This window comes from Delphinus delphis, chromosome 7 (assembly GCF_949987515.2).
Source record: "Delphinus delphis chromosome 7, mDelDel1.2, whole genome shotgun sequence".
Lineage (NCBI taxonomy): Eukaryota > Metazoa > Chordata > Mammalia > Artiodactyla > Delphinidae > Delphinus > Delphinus delphis.
Window position 1 is genome coordinate 72618958 of NC_082689.1, and position 22325 is coordinate 72641282.

Here is a 22325-nt window from a genome sequence, read left to right on the forward strand (position 1 = left end):
ATATAAGACCACCTTTTCAGGACCAGGAGAAATAGATGATATGCCTAATGCATAGAAACAAACACAGAGAGTTAGACAAATGAGAAGACAAAGGAACAGCTTCCAAATGAAAAAAACAAGACAGAAACTCAGAAAAAGAACTAAACAAAATGGAGATAAACAATTTACCAGGTAGAGTTCAAAATAATGGTCATAAAGATGCTCACCAAACTAGGATGAAGAATGGATGAACTCAGGGAGAACTTCAAAAAAGAGAGAGAAAATATAAAAAAGAACTAATCAGAATTGAAGAATAAAATAACTGAAGTAAAAAACACACTAGAGGAAATCAACAGCAGATTAGAGGATGCAGAATAACATATCAGTGATATGGAAGACAGGATGGTGAAAATCACTTAGTAAGAAGAGCAAAAAGGAAAAAGAATTTAACAAATGAGGATAGTTTAAGGGACTACTGCAACAACATCAACTATCTAACATTCACATTACAGGGTCTGTAGAAGGAGGAGAGAGAGAGAAAAGGACAGAAAATCCACCTGAAGAAACAATGGCTGAAACTCCCCTAACCTGGGGAAGAAAACAGATATCCAGGTGCAGGAAGCACCAAGTCCCAAATAAGATGAACTCAAAGAGATCCACACCAAGACATAATTAAATGGCAATAGTTAAAGATAAAGAGAGAAAAACAAAAAGTCACATACAAGGGTTAATATGCCATAAGGCAATTGGCTGATTTTTCAGCAGAAACTTTACAGGCCATAAAGGAGTGGCATGATATAGTCAAAGTAACGAAAGGAAAAACTTACGACCAAGAATACCCTACCCAGCAAGATTATCATTCAGAATTGAGAGATAAAGAGTTTTCCAAACAAGTAAAAGCTAAAGAAGTTCATCATCGCTAAACTGGTCTTAAAAAAATGTTAAAAGGACTTTTTTAAATGGAAAAGAAAAGGCTATAACTAGAAACAAACAAACAAATGAACAAGATGAAAGAAAAAAATAGCACGGGTAAAGGGAAACATTTAGTAAAAGTAGTGGATCGACCACCTAAAAGGTCAGTATGAAGGTTAAAGGACAAAAGTAGTAAAATCATCTATATCTAAAAGAATGAGTTAAGTGATACACAAAATAAAAATAAAATATGACCTCAAAAACATAAAATGTTCAGGGAGGGGAGTAAAAAAAGTAGTGCTTTTAGAAAGTGCACAAACTTAAGTGACCATCAACTTAAAATAGATTGCTATATTCATAGGCTGTTATATATAAAACTCATGGGAACCACAAACCGAAAACCTGTAACAGATACACAAAAAATAAAGAGAAAGAAATATAAACATTACACTAAAGAAAGCCATCAAATCACAAGGGAAGAGAACAAGAGAAGAAGGAAGGAACATAGAAGAAGTATAAAAACAGCCAGAAAACAATTAACAAAATGGCCATGGAGTTTCCCTGGTGGCGCAGTGGTTGAGAGTCCACCTGCCAATGCAGGGGACACGGGTTCGTGCCCCGGTCCGGGAGGATCCCACATGCCGCGGAGCGGCTGGGCCCCTGAGCCATGGTCCCTGAGCCTGCGCATCTGGAGCCACCGCTCCGCAGCGGGAGAGGCCACAACGGTGAGAGGCCCGCATACCGCAAAAAAAAAAAAAAAAAAAAGGCCATAAGTATGTTCCTATCAATAATTACTTTTAATGGAAGTAGACAACATGCTCCAGTCAAAAGACATAGGGTGGCGCAGAATGGATTAAAAAAACAAGACCCATATATATGCTGCCTACAAGAGACTCACTTCAGATCCAAACACACAAATGAAGGGATGGAAAAAGATGTTCCATGCAAACAGAAATGAAAAGAAAGCTGGGGTAGCAATACTTCTATCAGGCAAAATAAAATTTAAAATACAGACTGTGACAAGAGACAAAGAAGGGCATTACATAATGATAATGGGATCAATCCAACAAAAGGACATAACTTGTAAACAGCTATGCACCCAACACAGGAGCACCTAAATACATAAAGAGAAATACTGACAGCAATACGATAATAGGGGACTTTAACACCCCACTTACATCAATGGACAGATCAACCAGACAGTCAATAAGGGAACATTGACTTTAAACAACACATCAGACCAAATAGACTTAATGTATGTATATATATATATATATATATATATATATATATATATATATATATATATATATATATATATACACACACACACACACACACACAATACACATTCTTTTCTAAGGCACATGGAACATTCTCCAGGATGGATCAAATGTTAGGCCACAAAACAAGTCTCGATAAATTTATGAAGACTGAAATCACATCAAGTGTGTTTTCTGACCATAATAGTATGAAACTAGAAATCAATAACGAGAAGAAAACTGGCAAAACCACAAACACCTGAAGGCTAAACAACATGCAACTAAACAACCAATGGGTCAATGAAGGAATCAAAGAAGAAATAAAAAAATACTTTGAGACAAAGTGGAAACACAATATTTCAAAATCTACGGGACTAAGCAAAATCAGTTTTAAGAGGGAAGTTTACAGTGATACAGGACTACCTCAGGAAACAAGAAAATTCTGAAATAAATCATCTAACCTTACACCTAAAGGAACTGGAAAAAGAACAAAGCCCAAAGTTAGCAGAAAGAAGGAAGTAATAAAGATTGGAGCAGAAATAACTAAAATAGAGACTAAAAAAACAATAGAAAAGATCAATGAAACTAAAAGCTGGTTCTCTGAAAAGATAAAATTGATAAACCTTTGGCTACACTCATCAAGAAAAACAGAGAGGGGACTCAAATAAATAAAATCAGAAATGAAGCAGGAGAAGTTACAACTGACACCACACAGAGGATTGTAAGAGATTACTTCAAACAATTACACACCAACAAATCAGATAACCTAGAAGAAATGGATCAATTCCTAGAAACACAAAATCTTTCAAGACTGAATCAGGAAGAAACAGAAAATCTGAGCAGACTGATTGCTAGTAATGAAATTAAATCAGTAATAAAAAAAAACTCCCAACAGACAAAAGCCCAGGCCCAGACTGGTTTCACAGGTGAATTCTACCAAACAAACAAACAAAAGAAAAGTTAAGACCTATCCTTCTCAAACAAATCCAAAAAACCCCATGCTTATATGGTCAATTAATTTACTACAAAGAAGCCAAGAATATGCAATGGGGAAAGGCAGTCACTTCAATAAATGGTGTTAGGAAAACTGGATAACTACATGCAAAAGAATGAAACTGGGTCACTTTTTTTTTTTTTTTACAACACATACAAAAATAAAATCAAAATGGATTAAAGACTCAAATGTAAGATCTGAAACCATAAAACCCTAGAACAAGACATAGGCAGTACACTCTTTGACACCAGTCTTAGCAATATTTTTTTGGCTCTGTCTCCCCAGGCAAGGACAACAAAAGCAAAAATAAACAAACGAGACTACCTCAAACTAAACAGCTTTCGTACACCAACAAAACAACAAGGTACCCCACTGACTGGGAGAAGATATTTGCAAATGATATATAAGTTAAGGGGTTAATATTCAAAATACATAAAGAACTCATACAAATTAACATCAAAAAAACCAAAAAACAAGAAATAATTCAATTAAAAAATGGGCAGAGGACTTGAATAGACTTTTTTTTAAAAACATCTTTATTGGGGTATAATTGCTTTACAATGGTGTGTTAGTTTCTGCTTTATAACAAAGTGAATCAGTTATACATATACATATGTCCCCCTATCTCTTCCCTCTTGCGTCTCCCTCCCTCCCACTTGAATAGACATTTTTATAAGGAAGACATACAGATGATCAACAGATACATGAAAAGATGCTCAACATCACTAACCATACGGAAATATAAATCAAAACCACATGCGCTATCACCTCACAGCTGTCAGAATGGTTATTATCAAAAAGACAAAAATCAAGTGTTGGTGATGATGTGGAGAAAAGAAAACCCTTGGGTACTGTTGGTGGGATTGTAAATTGGCGCAGCCATGATGGAAAAGAGTATGGAGGCTCCTCAAAATATTAAAAATAGAGCTACCATATGATCCAGCAATTTCACTTCTGGATATTTATCTGAAGAAAATAAAAGCATTAATTTGAGAAGATATATGCACTCATACGTTCACTACACCATCACTTACAATAGCCAAATACGGAAGCAGCCTAAGTGTCCATCAATGGATGAATGGGTAAAGATGTGGTATTCCCTTGTGTGAATATTACTCGGCCATAAAAAAGAATGAGATTTTGCCATTTGCCACAAAACGGACAGACCTAGAGGGTATCATGCTAAGCGAAGTAAGTCAGACAATGACAAATACCATATGATTTCATTTATATGTGGAAGCTAAAAACCAAAACAGAAACAGACTCATACACACAGGGAAAGAAATTAGCTCTCAAGGGATGGGTGTGGGGGGATGGTTGGCAAAACTGGTGAAGGGGCTTAAGAGGTACAGACTTCCAGTTATAAAATAAATAAGTCATGGGGACATAATGTACAGCACAGATGAACCTAGGGGCAGGGCAGGAATAAAGATGCAGATGTAGAGGACGGCCTTCAGGACATGGGGCGGGGGAGGGGTAAGCTGGGACGAAGGGAGAGAGTGGCAGGGACATATATACACTACCAAATGTAAAACAGATAGCTAGTGGGAAGCAGCCCCATAGCACAGGGAGATCAGCTCGGTGCTTTGCGATGACCTAGAGGGGTGGGATAGGGAGGGTGGGAGGGAGATGCAAGAGGGAGGGGATATGGGGATACATGTATGCATATGGCTGATTCACTTTGTTGTACAACAGAAACTAACACAGTATTATGAAGCAATTATACTCCAATAAAGATGTAGTAAATAGAAAAAGAGAATATATATAATCAGCAATATCCCAATAACTCTGTACAGTGACAGATAGTTACTAGACTTATTATGATCAATTTGTAATGTATATAAATGTCAAATCACAATGTTGTACACCCAAAACTAATATTGTATATCAACTATGCTTTAATTAAAAAATAAATAAATAATCTTACACAGATCAAGTACAAATTATAAGATACATTATTCCATACCGGTCACCCTAACAGTAAAACTTAACAGAATTAGAATCTCAATGCAAACACAAATGAAATCAACAAAATTACCCCCAAGTAATATGATCATCTGCCCTCTAAATGTTAGTATCTGTTTCTTATACTTTTATTTTTTATTTATTTACTTTTTGGCTGTGCTGTGTGGCCTGCAGTATCTCCGTTCCCTGAACCCATGCCCCTGCAGTGGAAGCACAGAGTCTTAACCACTGGACCATCAGGGAAGCCTATGTTTCTTATAGTTTTAAATGCAATGCCTCAGAAAACAGAATATAGAAAAGGACACAGAGATGTTAACTAGAACACTAAAATATTAAATCCCCATGTACCCCAAATCTAATTTGAAGACCTAAATAACTGGGTTTAGAGTACAGGGTACCTATTTTGTGCTTTATATTTCAGTAAATATAAAAGTTACAGTTTTACAAAGTTGGTTAAAGAGGTTTATTTAATATGAACTGTAAAACAACCAAATTCTATACTGTGAATAAGGTCTTCAGTCATTTTTCTACTTCTATAGTAGAGTCCAATGATAATGTATACCTACAAAGACAAAAAGATACTGAAATCTCTTCTGAATCACTAAAAGGAAATTAAATTGTTTTCAAGATAGTTTTTGTTATTATTTACTGTTTCTTTGAAAACTTGTAATTCACAAATCGTATACACCCACATAAATGTATGTACGTACAGCTACTATACCTCAGATATACAAACGGGTCATTTCCTAATTACTGAATAAAGTAAACCTTATTGTAGTATGGTGTGTCACAATTACTAATTATGCATTATTTATGCAATCTTTCAAATAAATGTCTTTTAAAAACATCTGCTTTGTGGAATGGAAGCAGATACTAGTCAAATTTACCAGAGAAACCCACAGAGACTTACAGGATGGGGTTCATCATTTTATGATCAATGCTGTAAACTACAATTAAACAGTTGGCATGCTGTTTAGCACAATCAGAACATGAAATTGAGAGATTTTTAAGAGTAAAAATGGCAAACAGAATATGAATGCTACTTCTTTAATCTGTGTACTGAAGAACATGTGTTACCTTTTTGAAAAAATCACAAACATGTTTTCTGGGACACCAGAAATATACTATGGGAGATTTTCAAACATCAAATTAGCATCTTCCAAGAAAATGAATGTCTACAAATATAGAACTTGAATAAGCTTCAAGGTGGAATGAAATAATCTCCATCTGTGATTAAGACGGGGAGATTTGTGGAAGCATGGTCCTTCTTGTCTGCTACATTTCATCTGAGTGCCTGAATATTACCCAAAAAAGGGCAATTAATTAGAAAAATTAGAAGGCCGCAGCTAAGAAAAGTAAGGGACAATAATGTTGTAGGGCTATGAAAATCTGTTACATTACCCATCCCATTAAGCTCACAGTAAAAGATGAAATACAAAGTGAATTATTTTATCTTTTCTGTGATGTACCTCCCAAATACATACCAAGTACACATAAAAATATGCTCAGTGAAATGTCTAAGGCTTGTTTAAAGAACTTGAAATTCTTAAAATGACTCTGCTTTGTTAATCTGTGTGTCTGTTTATGTTATGTGAAATGACAGAGGTCTACACTGTGTGTGAAATCCCCACTGAAACAGGAACCTAGGGATCAGTGAGGAGATTTTTAGTATGTATAACCCTGTAACTAGTCTTTCACAAACCAGCAGGCTGCAACCTTATGCTAGATTCTCCTTGTCCTGAGTTGCTATAGCGTTTAGGGGTTTGCCCTTACATAAAAGGCAGTGTAGTGTGGGTTTTGGCAGGGACCTTGGGATGGTAATAGCACACAATGTTAAGGCAGATGATACTTTCTTTGACAGTTAAGGGAAATGGGTATGTCACATTTCTTCCAACTCTGGCCTATGAGTTGAAGTCAGCCTATCACACTCAGGTGCAACACTGTGAAAAATACGAGAATTTAGTCTTACGGGGACTCAACTTCCTGTTTGGCCCTGGGACTCTCACTTCCCGTAGCACCGTAGGCTCAGAAGGGAGTCTACTTTCCACAGAGCTGCTGCAGAAATATTCCAGTGCCTTCAATGGCTAAGAAGTAAAGCTCTCAGCCAAATTCTGGAAGCGGACCTGGAAAATGGTCCCCAAGACTTGTCCTCTTCAGTAGCTTCTCTGATGTACAAGACTCATTTCAACAGCAGGTAACTTTATTATTGGAGGCAATGAGAACGTTGGGAAATCCTGTTTCAGAGTGAAAATGTAAATAGGGTGATGGAAGCATGAAGCATAAGAATAATTCTTTAACCCACATAAGATAGAGATGGATATTGACTGATATCTTAAGAATACTACAGATACTTGGAGTTTGTTGACCCAACTACAAACTACTACATACATATGATATTCTTTCAAAGTTGGGTTTTAATGGAAGTAAAGACTTAGAAGAACGAGCAGAAGACCATGTTTCTTGAAGCTATTTCTAGTCTGGTTCTCTTGATATATCTAGATTTTTGGATCTTATGCATGCTTATACTATCTCTTAAATATTAATAAGACAATGGCCCTAAAATTTTTACTCATACGGAAAACACTGTGTGAAAAGCCTTGCAAAATAAAAACCATTATTAATGAAGTACCTTCTAGTTCACTTTAAACCTTGCTCTAAACATCAACTACTCTGCCTTAAAATCCACTGTAGAAGCTCATCTACCCGAATTGAATTTCATAGTTTAAACAAACTTCGTATCTGTATAAACTGGTATAAAGTACTTTGGATTTCTACAATGACAAATCTGAAAAATATTTTAGGTTTGTATGCCACCAGAGAGCTCTCCTGTTCAAAAACATTTTAAAATTCCTGAATTCTCTTCAGGGATTCAAAATGATTAAAACTAATTTTTAGGGGAAAAAATAGGAATTTCTACAAGTAGACATATTAAGATGAGTGTTTATTAAGTATTTTTAGTCTGGGTACTAACTAAAATACAGTTATTAAACTTACCATAAAAAATTCATAGTTTATTATCCCTATAAAAGGAAAACTATAAAAACAAAAAGTTTAGAAATACAAAGATGAAAAGAAATGGATCACATCTGCAAAGTGTCCGAGTTTAACAGGCGGTGCTCATAAAAGGCCAGAGGGCTCTCACTTCCTAACGAGTAAAGCTGAACAAAGAATAAGGGACTTGCTGTGATGTAAAAAGTGTAGTCTATGGAAAGTAAGTGCTCAAAAACCAGTCAAATATTTTTCCAAAGACAAATTTTGTTCATTTTGGGGAAAAGATGTTACCAAATATATAAATGAAAATAGTTGATAGTGGGAGATACATTTCTTCTGTTAAAAAAAAAAAAAAGAAACCAAAAAAAAACCTTCTCTAAAAAATTCCATACATATTCACCTTTAAAAGAAATGAATGGGTCTTGTGAAACCAGGTTTTTCTGTACTTTTCTACTGGATTATCTATTTTGGTAAAGATTATCAAGATAAAGCTAAATGTAGGCTAACTTTGGCATAAAAACGAAATGTGGAGTTATAGATGGTAGCCTTTTTAACGTTTCCCAAGGTAACAATTGTAAGCTAAGGAAGTGGGGCTCTGTGTTGAGGAGGTGGTAATGGAAAAACAGGAGATTTTGGACTTTACAATTTCTATTTTATTTTAGCTAGTTAATAGATTATTTCTTCACATATCACTAAAAACATGAGAAAATTTAAATATTTATTTGACATGTTTGAATTAAACATAAAATGTTAAAGGCTAAAGCTGGATATTTGATTTTTACACGAAGTACTAACAATATTTAAGCTTCTGGGGGATGTGTTCATACGTCATGAATAACTGGCTCAGGAACATAAAGATACATGTTGGCTAAAGCTAAATGCTAATATTCTTATTTGCTGGCACAGACACCCATGCACAAACAGAGTGATAAATGTGGAGTTCTAAGCTGATGCCCGGCACGCTACAGGTGATTTTGCTTAGTAAGAATTGTAACAAAATCCCATCTATGTGGAAACTCAAATTAAGTACCACCCACTGGCTGGGGAGCACATGTCACTGTCTCATAGTTGGTTTCATTTCTGTTAGGACCTGCCTTCAGAGTATGGGCAACAGCTTACTGGCTTTAACACGTCACTCTGATGTACGATTTAAATCCCACTATTTTGAACGCTTTATTTAAACAACTTGTATTTAAATTTTTTAAAATTAAACTTTTCAAACATATATAAAAACAGAGAAAAGTATAATTAACAACCCCCCAGATTTCATAATTACATTATACCACACTTTTATGATCTATTTATCTTTTCTTCTGTTAGAGAATTTTAAAACAGACCTCTCATATCAGATGATCAGAACTCTAAATACTTCCATTTGTAGCTCTATAAAATAAGGACTTCACAAAACTACAATTATTCCATAATGCCGTATAATGAGTTCATATTCAGAATTTTCCTGATGTCTCAGAAATGTCTTTCTTCAGTGGCTTGTACTAGTCAGGCTGAAATAAGGTTCACTGATTGCGTTTTTGATTGTTACTTAAGTTCTTTCGATCTAGAAAGGATTTCCCATTCCTTCATTTTCATTTTCTTGGCTCACTGCTGGAACCATAGCAATAAACTCATAGGATGCGCCACATTCTAAATGTTTGATGGCTTTCTCGCGGTGGCATTTACACATCCTCAAACCTCAATTTTTCCTGTAAGCAGAAATTTAGAGCTAAAAGCTTTCAGGTCAAACTTTTGTGGTTAGAACACTTCATGAACAGTGCTGTGTACTTCACATGACGTCACATCAGAACTTTTACATTTGCTCAGATCAAGCAGCCAATTCAAGTGGTGGCAGCCTGATCTTTGTGTTTTCAAGTTCACCGTCTTCCTTTCTACTAATGCAAGGATTCTCAACCTTGGTTGCACACTGCACAACTTGGTTGTCTGGCGTGGAAATGGAGGGCATAGAATTTAGAAACTACTGCCAAGTCCCATGCCCAGAGATTCCAATTCAATCAGCCCAAGTTGTGGTATGAATATCAGGATTTTTAAAAACTCCCAAGGTGATTCCAATGTGCAGCTAGGATTGAGAATATAGAGGTTTTTGCATACACTGACAATCTTTGCTTGCACGAGTGATTTCATTAGGGGCTGTAAATTGGTGATTTTTCTAATTTTATTGTTCTTTCTACATTTATCAGCAGGAATTCTTTGGCATATTTAAGAAATCTTTAGATAGCCAGTAATGACTAGGGTTATTTGGTGATCCTGAAATAAAATCTGTATAGGACAAGCAGGATAAAATTTTAATTCTTCTCTTTAATTACTAGTAACTAAGTTGATTTAATTACGAGTAAGGCAGTGGTTCTCAAACTGCAGAGTGGAATCAACTGGGGAGCTTTAAAGACTATTGATTTCTGGTTTGGACCCCAGACTTTTGGATTTAATTGTGTATCAGGAGGGCCGGGAATAATATTTTAACAGCTCCACAGGCAATTTTAACGTGCAGCAAAGTTTGGGCACCTCTGGAGTGAGGTGTTGGTTCCCAAATCACCTCTAATAGTGATAGTAGTTTTTGCTTGTTTTGGTGATCGTTTTTGCATTTTTGTTGACAGAAAAATGTATCTGATCATTTTGAGACAGATACAAAAAGAGAAGAAACCAAAGCTGATAGGTATCATGACAAATTTATTAAATTCCAAGATCAAGCTTATCTCCAATTTCCATAAGAATGAATCAAATAATAGAATGGTCAGTGGTATGCTGAAGTTTCCATGCAATGTTCTGATTTAATGAATATTTAATAATTATTTCTGTAAATGATTTTACTCTATTTAATATGTAGATAGAGCTAATGACACAGGGAAATTTGAAGCCATTTTTTTAAACACTCATGAGGATTTACACTTTGTATGTTACTACCCTCTGGTAGCATGGGAAGCATGATAGGCATGACACTTGGTATAGGTAGGAATATATGTTTGTGGGGACCTATTTGGACCCTGAGAGATTATTCTAAACTAAAGATATTTGAGATTCAGCAGATGCAGAAGGAAGCCTTTTTGGAGCTTCCCTTATTTCACTAAAAGCAGAAAAGTCCTGGGAGTGAGGCTGCCATGGATCCCTTCTGGGGGAGTTGTATGGAATGAAAAAAAAAAAAAAAGCGGAGAGACCACTTGCACCGGTGTAAACAAACATCATCACAAACTGTCTTATCTCCTGTTTGTTCCCCTAGAAATCCACTTGTTCTTCCCATAGAAGCCTCTTCTGCCTAAGTTAGGTAGTGTTTAGGTATATAAGCCTAAGTTAGGTATATAAGTTAGGTATATAAGCCCCCAACCCTAGTCATTTAGGGAGCTACTTCTTTTTTTTTTAATTTTTATAAATATTTATTTATTTGGCTGCATCGGGTCTTAGTTGCAGCATGATGATCTTTGTTGAGACACGTGGGATCTTTCGTTGCGGCGTGTGGGCTCTTCATTGCTGCGTGTGGGCTTCTCTCTAGTTGTGGCATGAAGATTTTCTCACTCTAGTTGTGGCACAGGTTCCAGAGCGTGTGCGCTCTGTAGTTTGCGGCACGCAGGCTCCTAGTTGAGGTGTGCGAGCTCAGTAGTTGTGGCACGTAGGCTTAGTTGCCCCACGGCATATATGATCTTAGTTCCCTGACCAGGGATTGAACCCGTGTCCCTCGCATTGGAAGGCGAATTCTTTACCACTGGACCACCAGGGAAGTCCCTAGGGAGCTATTTCTTTTGTGAGCTCTCATATGCATATGAATACTTAGGGTTTTTGAAAAATTATTATTAATCTGTCTACTGTCAGTTAAATTCACAGGCCCCCAGTTACTTAACCTAAGAGGGTAGAGGAAAAATCTCCCCCCCGCCCCCGCCACATACTGCTAAGCATTTTCAGTGGGCAATTGGACACTATTTGCCAAAATAAAAATGTATACATCCTTGCCCAGGCAGTTCCCCTTAAAAATGTAATCAACAGAGACACTCAGATGTGCAGTGAAAAATTTTACCACTGCTTGTCAAAGGGCAAAGTTGGAAAAAACAAAATATTCACTAATAAGGGACTGGTTACATAAATTTTCTAAACAATAGATAGCCATTAAAAAGGAGGCAGATCTTTATAAATTGACACAGAAACACATGCATAGTTTTACTATGTTGTTAAGGAAAAAAACACTTAAGTCATAGAACAATGTATAACATATCCTCATTGGATTAAAAACAAAACAAAACAAATGCAAATGTGTGGATATTTACACACACACCCCTCAGATTTTCTGTGTGTGTGTGTGTGTGTGTGTGTGTGTGTGTGTGTAGGTATGTGGGGCAATGGCCATGGTATGGGTAGACGTGGCAATGAAGGAAATTTTTACCTTTTACTCCAAATTCTCCTAGACAATTTATTTTAAATAAGAAGCATGCCAAAATAAACAAATAGACAAAAACACACACACACAAAAGCATAACTTACTTTTGTAACAAAACATGAAAAAGTGGTGATTAGGAAGCTACAGCACTGCAATTGTGGTAGGAAGACTATAATGACTGTGTTACTAAAAAAGGTCTGAAAAAATAGGGGAGGAAAATCTTGGGACTCCAAGGCCAATATTAACAGAAATTCATATTCCTCTTGGTATTTGGAAGAGAAGCAGAAATAAAATTTTGTCATTTATACAATTTATAGTCATAATAAATCATAACATTCAAAATCTGCAGTAAAATAATAGTCCTTTATCCATGATTGCTAATTTAATATTCTATTTATGAATATGCATGATATAACTTCCTACTGTGGGGACAGACAGCGCACTCCAGCCCTGGAGGCTGCTCCTTGTCCTAATGTGCATAGAAGAGGAGGGGAGGGGTAGATTCTCAGGCTGCTGCCGCTCCCCTCCCCTCATTTTACACACAAGTACTGAAACTGGCAACTGCCTAGATTCTAGTAATTTCCCCCCTGAAACAGAAAAACTGTGAAATTGTGATTTGTGACAAAATTCACAAGTTTACAGGATGTGGCTGGAGGATTTAAGTAACAACCCATGATCACTTTGACAAAAGGACTCAATTTATGGCTTCAACAGCTTCTTTCTGGTAGGTAGGGCACATGGTGCTTGGTTATCTTTATGACTGAATTGGTGTGCTTTTTCTTAATAGAGAGGTAAGTCCAAGGTTTTTCTCTTTAAAAGATATCCTCCATAATATAATATTTTCCATCATGAAGAAGTATAATTACTTGTGCAAAAATTTGCATTCTCACTTTCTTCGGGTCTTTACCTATTATTCTAATATATATTTTCTGTGATTCTGGAGTTTATTTTTCTATTTTATTATATGGGTTCTTAAAAGTTACCTCAAATTTTGGTGGAACGTAAGAGACTGTACAAATACATACATTGGTAAGACATATGAAGACGTGAATAGTGGAAAAATGGCACACTAACAGAAGAGGAAACAGGAACCCTAAGACAACATTCCCTCTTCACTCTTTTTCAGCAGAGTATACATAAACATACCCACCAAATCCAAGGTCATAAGAAATGCAAGGCTAAGGAAAAAGCAAAGCCACAACAGGAAATAATAAACTCTCCTCTTCATAAAAGACAAGAGGAGGTCCATTTATGTTTTTAGAGAGCAGACATGTAATGCTGGTAAGCTAGAAAATACAGAATAATGGAAGAGAGACGGCAACAGAAAGGCAAGATAACAATAAAGCATATATGCTTAAAACAATTTTATTATGTCCAGGGGAGCTTCTCCTTAAGATTCCTTCCCAATCAGCCTAGGAAAATAAAAATGTTTTGTAGAATGGATGATTCTTCCCCACACTTTGAGTGTCCAAGGCTTTGGCTTTCTGCTTTGCAACAGCCTGCAATCCTTGGTACAAGTTAAAAATCAAAAATCAACCAACCAGGGCTTCCCTGGTGGTGCAGTGGTTGAGAATCTGTCTGCCAATGCAGGGGACACGGGTTCGAGCCCTAGTCTGGGAAGATCCCACATGCCGCGGAGCAACTGGGCCCGTGAGCCACAACTACTGAGCCTGCGCGTCTGGAGCCTGTGCTCTGCAACAAGAGAGGCCGCGATAGTGAGAGGTCCACGCACCCCGATGAAGAGTGGCCCCCGCTCGCCGCAACTGGAGAAAGCCCTCACACAGAAACGAAGACCGAACGCAGCCAAAAATAAATACATAAATAAATAAAAATATATTAAAAAATATCAACCAACCAACCAATCAACCAACCAGAAAACACAAGTAAGCTGATTCTCCTGAACTGAATCATATAAATGGAAATCTTTTCTGCCTAGGGCATCTTGAGCTTTTCCTTAGAAAATGACTCTGCAGTAAGTTAGCTATTTAAAAACAAATTTAGCAGTTGGTCTCAATTTCTGGCATTTCAATGGAATATTGCTGAAAACTCCTGAGTAGGCAGGGATCACTCCCAGGTAGTGATCAAACTATTGCCTTGCTAACAATTCACCTTATGGCTGAAAAGCTTTTCAAGCCAAATTTGTAGTAAACTACCACACACAAAAGGTAGAGAAACTGTCTTCAAGTAAGTGTTCAAAATATTAAAGAAAAATGAGGAACAATAACAGACCTTCAATCCTAAATCCTTTCAAATAATCCTTTCTTATTTAGGAAACCAAGATAATTGAATAAAGATGTTTCTTTTGTCAAGACCTATCCAAAGACAAAATAGACCAAAGACCCTTTAAGTATTTTCTTATATTTAAGCCACCCCTACCTCATTCTGGATGGGACTGCCAAATTCTAAAAATAAGATTATTTTCATATTACATTCAGGGTCTCTGCATGCAAACTGGTAAAGAGAAAATAACAGTTAAACTTTACAGGAAATGTAGCAGCAAAACTGTCATTTCATCCCGTTCACTTACAATCAAACTTCTAAAGGGCATCTGTAACTGCTCAGAAAAAGGAATATGAAACAAATAAGATTTTTATCTTTTATTCATACAATTAAATTTCAATTTTCTACCCTTATCATTAGAGCTTATTGCCATGGTTACAATTTAAATACCTTAAGTATGGTTGAAAAGTAGGCAAATTTAAGAAAACACACAAGAAACGTTAATGTAATTAAAATAATAGAGAGTAGAATAAATATCAGTTGTGTTGGCTGTGTTTGAAAGTTAATATACTTCCCCCTCCCTGCAAAAGGAAAAAGGGTAAGTAAAACTCCCAGGTTGGAATATGAGTTTGGGCAGCAGTATACTCTGACCAAAGTAAGGGAGGAAGTATAGTTATCAGGTGTGAATTATGAATGTCGCTGTGGTGAGGACAGCTGAATTACTAGAGCTGTATTTCCCTAACACTAAAGTATTTGGGGAGCCATCTGGCATATATTAAAAATATATGAATATATAATACTCATATATTAAATGAAATATATATATAATATTTTATTTATAATATTTTATTTATCTATCTATATTCTATGCATTAGTAAATCATGAAGATGGTGGTCAAATGACTGAAGCTGAGTAAATGCACTGGAGGGGAGGAGAGGCAGAAAGGATGCCAAGGGCCCAGATGTTCATTCTCCATCGTGCGTCTTCACAAGCGCATTCTCTCCATATGTAAATCCATGCAATCACACACGTGCCCGCCTGGCTTTTGGCAGTTAAAAAATCCACAACTGCCCCCTCCACCTCAGTTCAGTCAGGATGTTTCTCCAGCTCTACTTCAGGCAGCACTGCTGGCATGGCTGTATCTCCTTCATGGTTCCAGCTAATGCTGGAAAACTCGCCGGGTCCCACCTCCCACCACTGCTCCAGTTTGGTGGCAAAGCCACCCAGCCCCTTGTCCCTGCAGTCTTAGACATGGCAGCAGCTTCCAGGAAGGACCACTCCTTTGGGTGGTTGGGCCCTGACTGACACAGCTATTCTCCTTGGGCTACAAAGAACTCTCACCTATCAAACACTAGTCCTCCAAGAGAAAAGGGCAACGGCGGGATATCGAAACATTTTGTAGATAGAGATATAAATGATGACACTCATGAGGGAGTATGAGAGGACTGGCCTCATATAGCTAAAAGGAGAGAGAATGAATGAAATCTTTTTAAGAAGGCAACTTGGTAATACATTTAAAGAGCCTTAAAAATGTTCATATAGTTTGAATAGTTTTCTTCCTAAAAATCTAGCCTAAGGTAAATCAATGCTGCAGATATAATTTTATACATAAGGATGTTTACCATAATGTTATTTATTACAATGAAAAGTTAGAAACAACTTAAATGTCCAAAAATAGAGCTATGGGTAAACATGGTATACACTTGTAGTTTTCCTTTACAGAATCTACCCCCGTTGCCCCCAATTTTAAGTATATAGAGTTATATACCTCCACTAGACTTGAAACACTTAAGAGGGCAAGGATATTTGTTTTAAACATTGACAACTACATGCTAGCCAACTAGACTCTCAAGAAATATTTTCGGAATAAATTAATGATGCAGTATTAAACATGAACTTACAGGAGAATTTTACATTAAATGGTACGTGCTTGCCATAACCAAGCAGCAAATGCACTGTGTATTTTTCTTTAAACTGAATTTTTCAACTCTCTTTTTAGCAGTTCATAGCACGGCTATTTCTCCTGAGGAATGTTTAAATCAGGTGACTTTTTGCTCAAACGATTTCCAGTGGCTTCCCATGATGTGCAGGAAGTTCAAAGTCCCTGGTATTTACAGATCTCTATAATTTGGCCCAGTGTGGCTGTCTAGCCTTTGCACATCTTATCATCTCTCAAACTAGTTTCAAATGTTCCCACAAGACATTTCTGTCGTCTCTTCTGCTGCCCAATGACAGTGCCCTTTCCACAGCCGGGCTGCTGGTCAAGCCCCAGGCTCCAGGCTCATCCTCTCTGCCAAGCTATCTCAAAAGTGGGCTGTCCATTTAATGACAATGTTTCCCACATAATACTTACTTGGTAGTTAACCACATATTATTTCACGCCATGTCTTTCTTTGCATTAAACTGCCGTTTGTAAGTCTTCTTGTTAAGTAGCCTTTCACATGTCTCTTCCTAATCTATGGTTTGAGTAAAATACTATATTTCTTGGGAATAGGTTCTTTACAAAATGGCAAATTGCCTTGTATCCACTATAAATAACACCAGAATCCTGGTGCCCAGGTTCAGGTAAACTCAGATACCAGGCATTTGGTGATTTAAGTTTTACTCAATTCAAACCTTGCTTAAAAAGTGCCGAAGTATTCAGGTATCAAGGCCTATTCTAGCATTCACACATTGCTGGCATTGTCCTTTACATTATGAGAGGTGAGGGAGGTGAGGGGCATATGTGTGGAGCCCAACACTCTCTGACCAATGACACGTATAGTACTTGGCTCATGATGTGGCTACTCAGGAAGCGTTTAATGAGTGAAGACTGAGTATGAAGATATCGAACATCTGTGAAAGTGGCAGACACTCTCCTCAATGCAATTCATCCTTGATATGAGGTGAATTTAGGGTAAAAAGAAGAGATAAAGAGACTATGTTAGAATCTTCCAGACTAGTTTAGAAGCTATCAGGTGGTCTACATCTGGATACATAAGGAAAATGAACACTTCAGGCAACTCTTCTCTTGAGTATGAGAAACACTGTAAAAGGAAAGACCTTGACTTATATAACTGATATCCCAGATTATACAAAAACCTTTGGGAGGGCATCCCTGTATTTCTTTATGATAAAAAATTCAGATACTGAATTGATATTAAAAATGTTTTGATGCCCAGTGCTTTAACTTCTTTACAGCTGGCATAGATAAATCTGTTCAAGTATGTTAAAAAAAATTAAGCATATTAAGAAAGTAGTACTTCAAAGCAAAGTAGCTCAATATTGTCACTATTAAAGGCTTTGCTTGGCTGATTTCACCAAGAAGTAGTAATTTAAGAGAGCAGGCTCTGTCTGTGCAAAACTAAAGGAAGATATTTTATATGATTAAAAACTCATACCTGTTGATCTCCAAGGAAATGACTTCTCAGTTGAGCTAGAGAAAAAGAAGGAAAAAAAATGGAACATTTACTTCCTTTGTCATAAAATTTAACTTTGGATCTCTTTTGCATATAGACATTTAATTTTCACATTTAATTATATAAAAGTATAAAAACCTCAAACAAAATTTAAAATGACTGTTCTAAGTTAATTTTTAGACAGTATTAAACCCTCCACATCAATTTGGGACAAAACTGTATTTCTTGGAAATTAAGGCAAGTTATAAAATGACTTATAAAGTTGTAAAACGACTTACAAAATGACATAAAAAGTATGATTCTCCTTGGATAAGACAAATACAATAGCACAACTAACTGTGACCTTCATAGTACTTATGTGAAGTACTACACTGCTTCATGTGGAATAACTAATATGAAAACTACATATAAATTAAAAAAACATATACATTATACTGTACAACATATACATTAAAAAGAACCAAAAAGGCTGTTAAGAAGTTCATTCAATTTACTTATTTTCAAAAGAAGCCCTAGATGCTATAATAGACACATAAGTTAACAGGGTCATTTTGAACTGAATGTTGCCTTATAAAATTTAAATATCCTAAACCTTTATATCAAAATATAAGGTTTTACAAGCTAGGAGAAAATTTTAACTGTATATTTTTCTTGGTTTATAGAGTACCAATTTTAAAAAATTTGTGCATAAAAACATATCTGTGCCTCCCTGGTCCCCCTCCCCCACTTAAAATACTCAATACGGGAAAGCACGGTGCTTAGGGGATGGTGTGGTAGAACAAAGGTACAAGAGGCTGGATTATTAGGCATTTATTAAATGTCAGAGTAAGTACCTCACATATATTATCTCCTTTATATTATTCACAACAACCTAACGAATAGGTACATTATTATCTTTACAGATAAAAAAAAACTGGCCAAAGTCTTATGTTAGTAACTGGAAGAGCTGGGATTCAAGCCCAGGATGGTTTGATTTCAAAGTCAGGGCTTCTCACCACTGTGCTATATAGTAGAATAGCTTGTGATCCCATTTTTGCATTAAACACACACACACACACACACACACACACACACACACAATATGCCTAGGAAGAAACCTAGAAAAATAAAAACCAAAGTGCTAGCAGTTATTTCTGTGGAGTACAACTAAAAGGAGTTTTTTCCTTTTTAAACATTTGTATTTTTTTCCTGGAAATCAGAAACAAACACATACTGAAGTATTTTGGAAGTATTTATTAAGTTTATTGAAAAGGTATGTGACTTTGGGCTTAAGGAAAGTCTGTAACTTAAAGAAAGGGACATCCTTTCAGTGCCGTAGGTGTAAGATTTTAAGTACTTGTTAGTTGCTTGATATTCCTCCCCAAGTCATTAAGTGGCTAATGAAACTCTTGCTGGTTAAAAATTCTAGATTCAGTAAGAATTCCCTGAACTTCAATTTTGTCTGTGATTTGCCTTTTTGTCACCACAGGCCTTGCAGCTCACATTCCAGGACCTTGAACTAGCTGCAAGCAGCGGGGCATGCTCTCAGTGAATGGAGTCAGTTAATGCTAATCTTCAGCACTCCGGTCATGTTCCTGTACCTGATGCACTCCTAACTGATTTCAAAAGGGACTGATGGGGAAGAAAAAAAAGATGAAAATCTGGTGAAGTATCAATAAGGGCACACCTGTCTTGTTCCTGAAGATAGGTCATCACATTCTTATGACTTCAAAAGTGGTTTCCCAGACTGAATTTCAATTCCTCTTGAATATGTTTTTATTATTTAATTCTATTATCTAAATTAGTTTTCTAATCACTGAGGTTGCTATTACCCCATTGTGTTCCTATTAACATGTTCATATTTTTTGTCAATATTAAAATACATGGTAAATCAAACTGTCATCCAGAATTGTGTAATATACCTCAAGTTTCTTGGGAGTGATAAAGTCTGTTATCTTCTGATTGAAATTTACATAAACTTTAATGAAGTATGTTTACAAGATTTTTATTCTTGAAGTTATAGATCACAGAATATAATTCATTTTAACTGCTCAAATTGGGCAAGGGTTGTGGCTGTTTTGCATCTCTTTAGGTCAAGTGCCCAGCATACTGCCTGGCACATAGAAGATGCTTAATACACATTGCTGCTGTAACACAAATTGTGAAAAAGTAATACCGGGTTCTTCACTGTTCTGAAAGATCAGGTGTATGTAAATTATTACTTACTACTTTGTTCGAACAGGTCAAATTATTCTCTCCCACTCCAGGTAGGAAATTCCAGTAGCCTCATTGCATAACAATCAGGCAACCAGCAGTTTTGCTGCTGAAAAGGCCTTTGGTCATCAAAATACAATAAAGTATTCCTAGGTGAAGGCAAGGGGAAGTCTCCGTTAAAATTATTTTTCCCTACTCTATTCTAGACAAACAACAGAAATCACTAGGAAAATAAGTTAATATTGAGGATTAAAAATAAGCAAAAGTTCCACTTTGAAGACTATATATTCAGCCCGTTTACCTTCACACTGATTCCACAATTCTGTGTGATAGCTGGTCATTATATGTTATTCAGAACAGTCTATTTCTTTCTGGACCACTTACTTTATATGATTCTCAAATTGTTCACCGCTCTGGGATTCAGGGATCGCGCAGTAAATATGTGCAGTTTTGAAATGCTGTTTTAAGTCACTGAATGTTTTAAGTCACTTTTATTGGAACAATAAAATGAGAGGCAGCTCCACATTAGACACAGGCATATTCCTTCTTTCCTCTCTTCTTCCAGCCAACTATTCCTAGAAACACTTCCCCAACTTTTACTGAATGTCTACAACGTGTCTACAGGCACTGTGGCCATGAATGACTCCATCCCATTCCCTTTCACTTCTCATCTGAAGATGCCAAGCAGTTTATGTTCTAGGATCTTCCACTGGAATGTGAAACATTTTAAAATACAAGAATGGGATCATCCACAATAACTCTGTTTCAGTGGGAAGATGTATTCACAATTTCCAATAACTTAATTATCAACAAGCTTCTAGAATGAAATCCATTTATAAGTTTGGGACTGTTTGGTTAGATAGGGAACAGCAGTTAGGAGCAAGCTCATTTGCAAATTAATAAATCAAGGCAATTCATTTTAATGTGAAAAAAATCTTAGTTTTGTTTTAACGAAGACACCATGTCTTCACAGTATTACACGAGAAAAGTGCAATAAATCACTACAAAATTCTGTACACTTTAAGAAATTATGTAGTTTTTCATTCATAGACATAAATGGAGGCAAAATTACCTTTGTTGAATATTTATGGCTGTCTTTGAAACCCAAACCCCCCTTTATCTTGACATCCCATGCTATATGTGAGAAAACTAGCCTCTCACACTCCTCTGCAGCCAGAGAGCTGGCCAGTGACCTAGGGTCTAGAAGGAGGCATGTGAGGGGAGGCGGTGGCACCGCGGGAAGCAGTAGCGGGGGCACTGGCCCTGGACACCCCGACTCAGAATCTGGCTCTCTGGGCTTCCTGGAGCTTCTGAAAGTTGACACCTAATAGCTTCTGGTAAGTTCCTTTCCTGCTTATACAAGCCAGAGGATTCTACCATTTGTAGCTGAAAGTTCTGACTGATGTTTTATGACTGAAAACAAATGCAAACAGGCCCTCTGAAAAGCGCTGAAACCTCACTCCTTAACTCTTTACCTGTATTTCCAAGTGCACACTGGATATAATACATTTTGTACTCAACACATAGAAACCCTTTTTTCCCCCAAACGAACTCCCATTTAATCATCACCACCTAGTCACTCACACTCAAGAACATGGAGTCATTTTACTGTCTCCCCTACCCTGCCCGCCTCACTAGCATGTAAGCCCCACGAGGGCAGGGAAGTCTGCCTTGTTCACAGATACGCCTCCAGAACCTACGACAGTATCTGGCACATGGCGCTCACTCAAAACATACACCTTCTGAATTCATCCCTACCACCAAGGACACAGTTGGGGCCTTCATCCTCTCATTGTCTTTTGGCTGGATCATTCTTTCAGTCTCTCTCCTAACTTGTCTGCTTGGCTTTGATTTCTCATCCTTTCAGGCTCTCTTCCAGGCTGCTGCTACAGTGATTTTTCAAATCTGAAAACATTCAAATCTTAAATTCTCCTGATGCTAACGCACAACAGATCCTTACAGGGTAAATTTCAAACATCTTAGTATGGCAGAGACTCAAACATCTTCATATGGCACAGAAGGCCCTCCACCACCTGGT

The 22325-nt window shown here is 36.8% G+C and overlaps 1 protein-coding gene across 16 annotated transcripts in view; it reads right to left on the reverse strand.

The window, feature by feature from the left end:
* PKP4 (plakophilin 4) overlaps positions 1–22325 on the reverse strand; it is a 251983-nt gene that overhangs the window by 69022 nt on the left and 160636 nt on the right. For 15 of the 16 annotated variants that reach the window (XM_069540863.1, XM_060016763.1, XM_069540861.1 and 12 more), the window contains one exon: positions 18077–18111. In XM_069540863.1, the coding sequence (XP_069396964.1) occupies positions 18077–18111 (35 nt within the window). Of the gene's footprint in view, positions 1–17312; positions 17497–18076; positions 18112–22325 lie in introns of those variants that run through there. The other variant, XM_060016758.1, reaches the window with a different exon arrangement.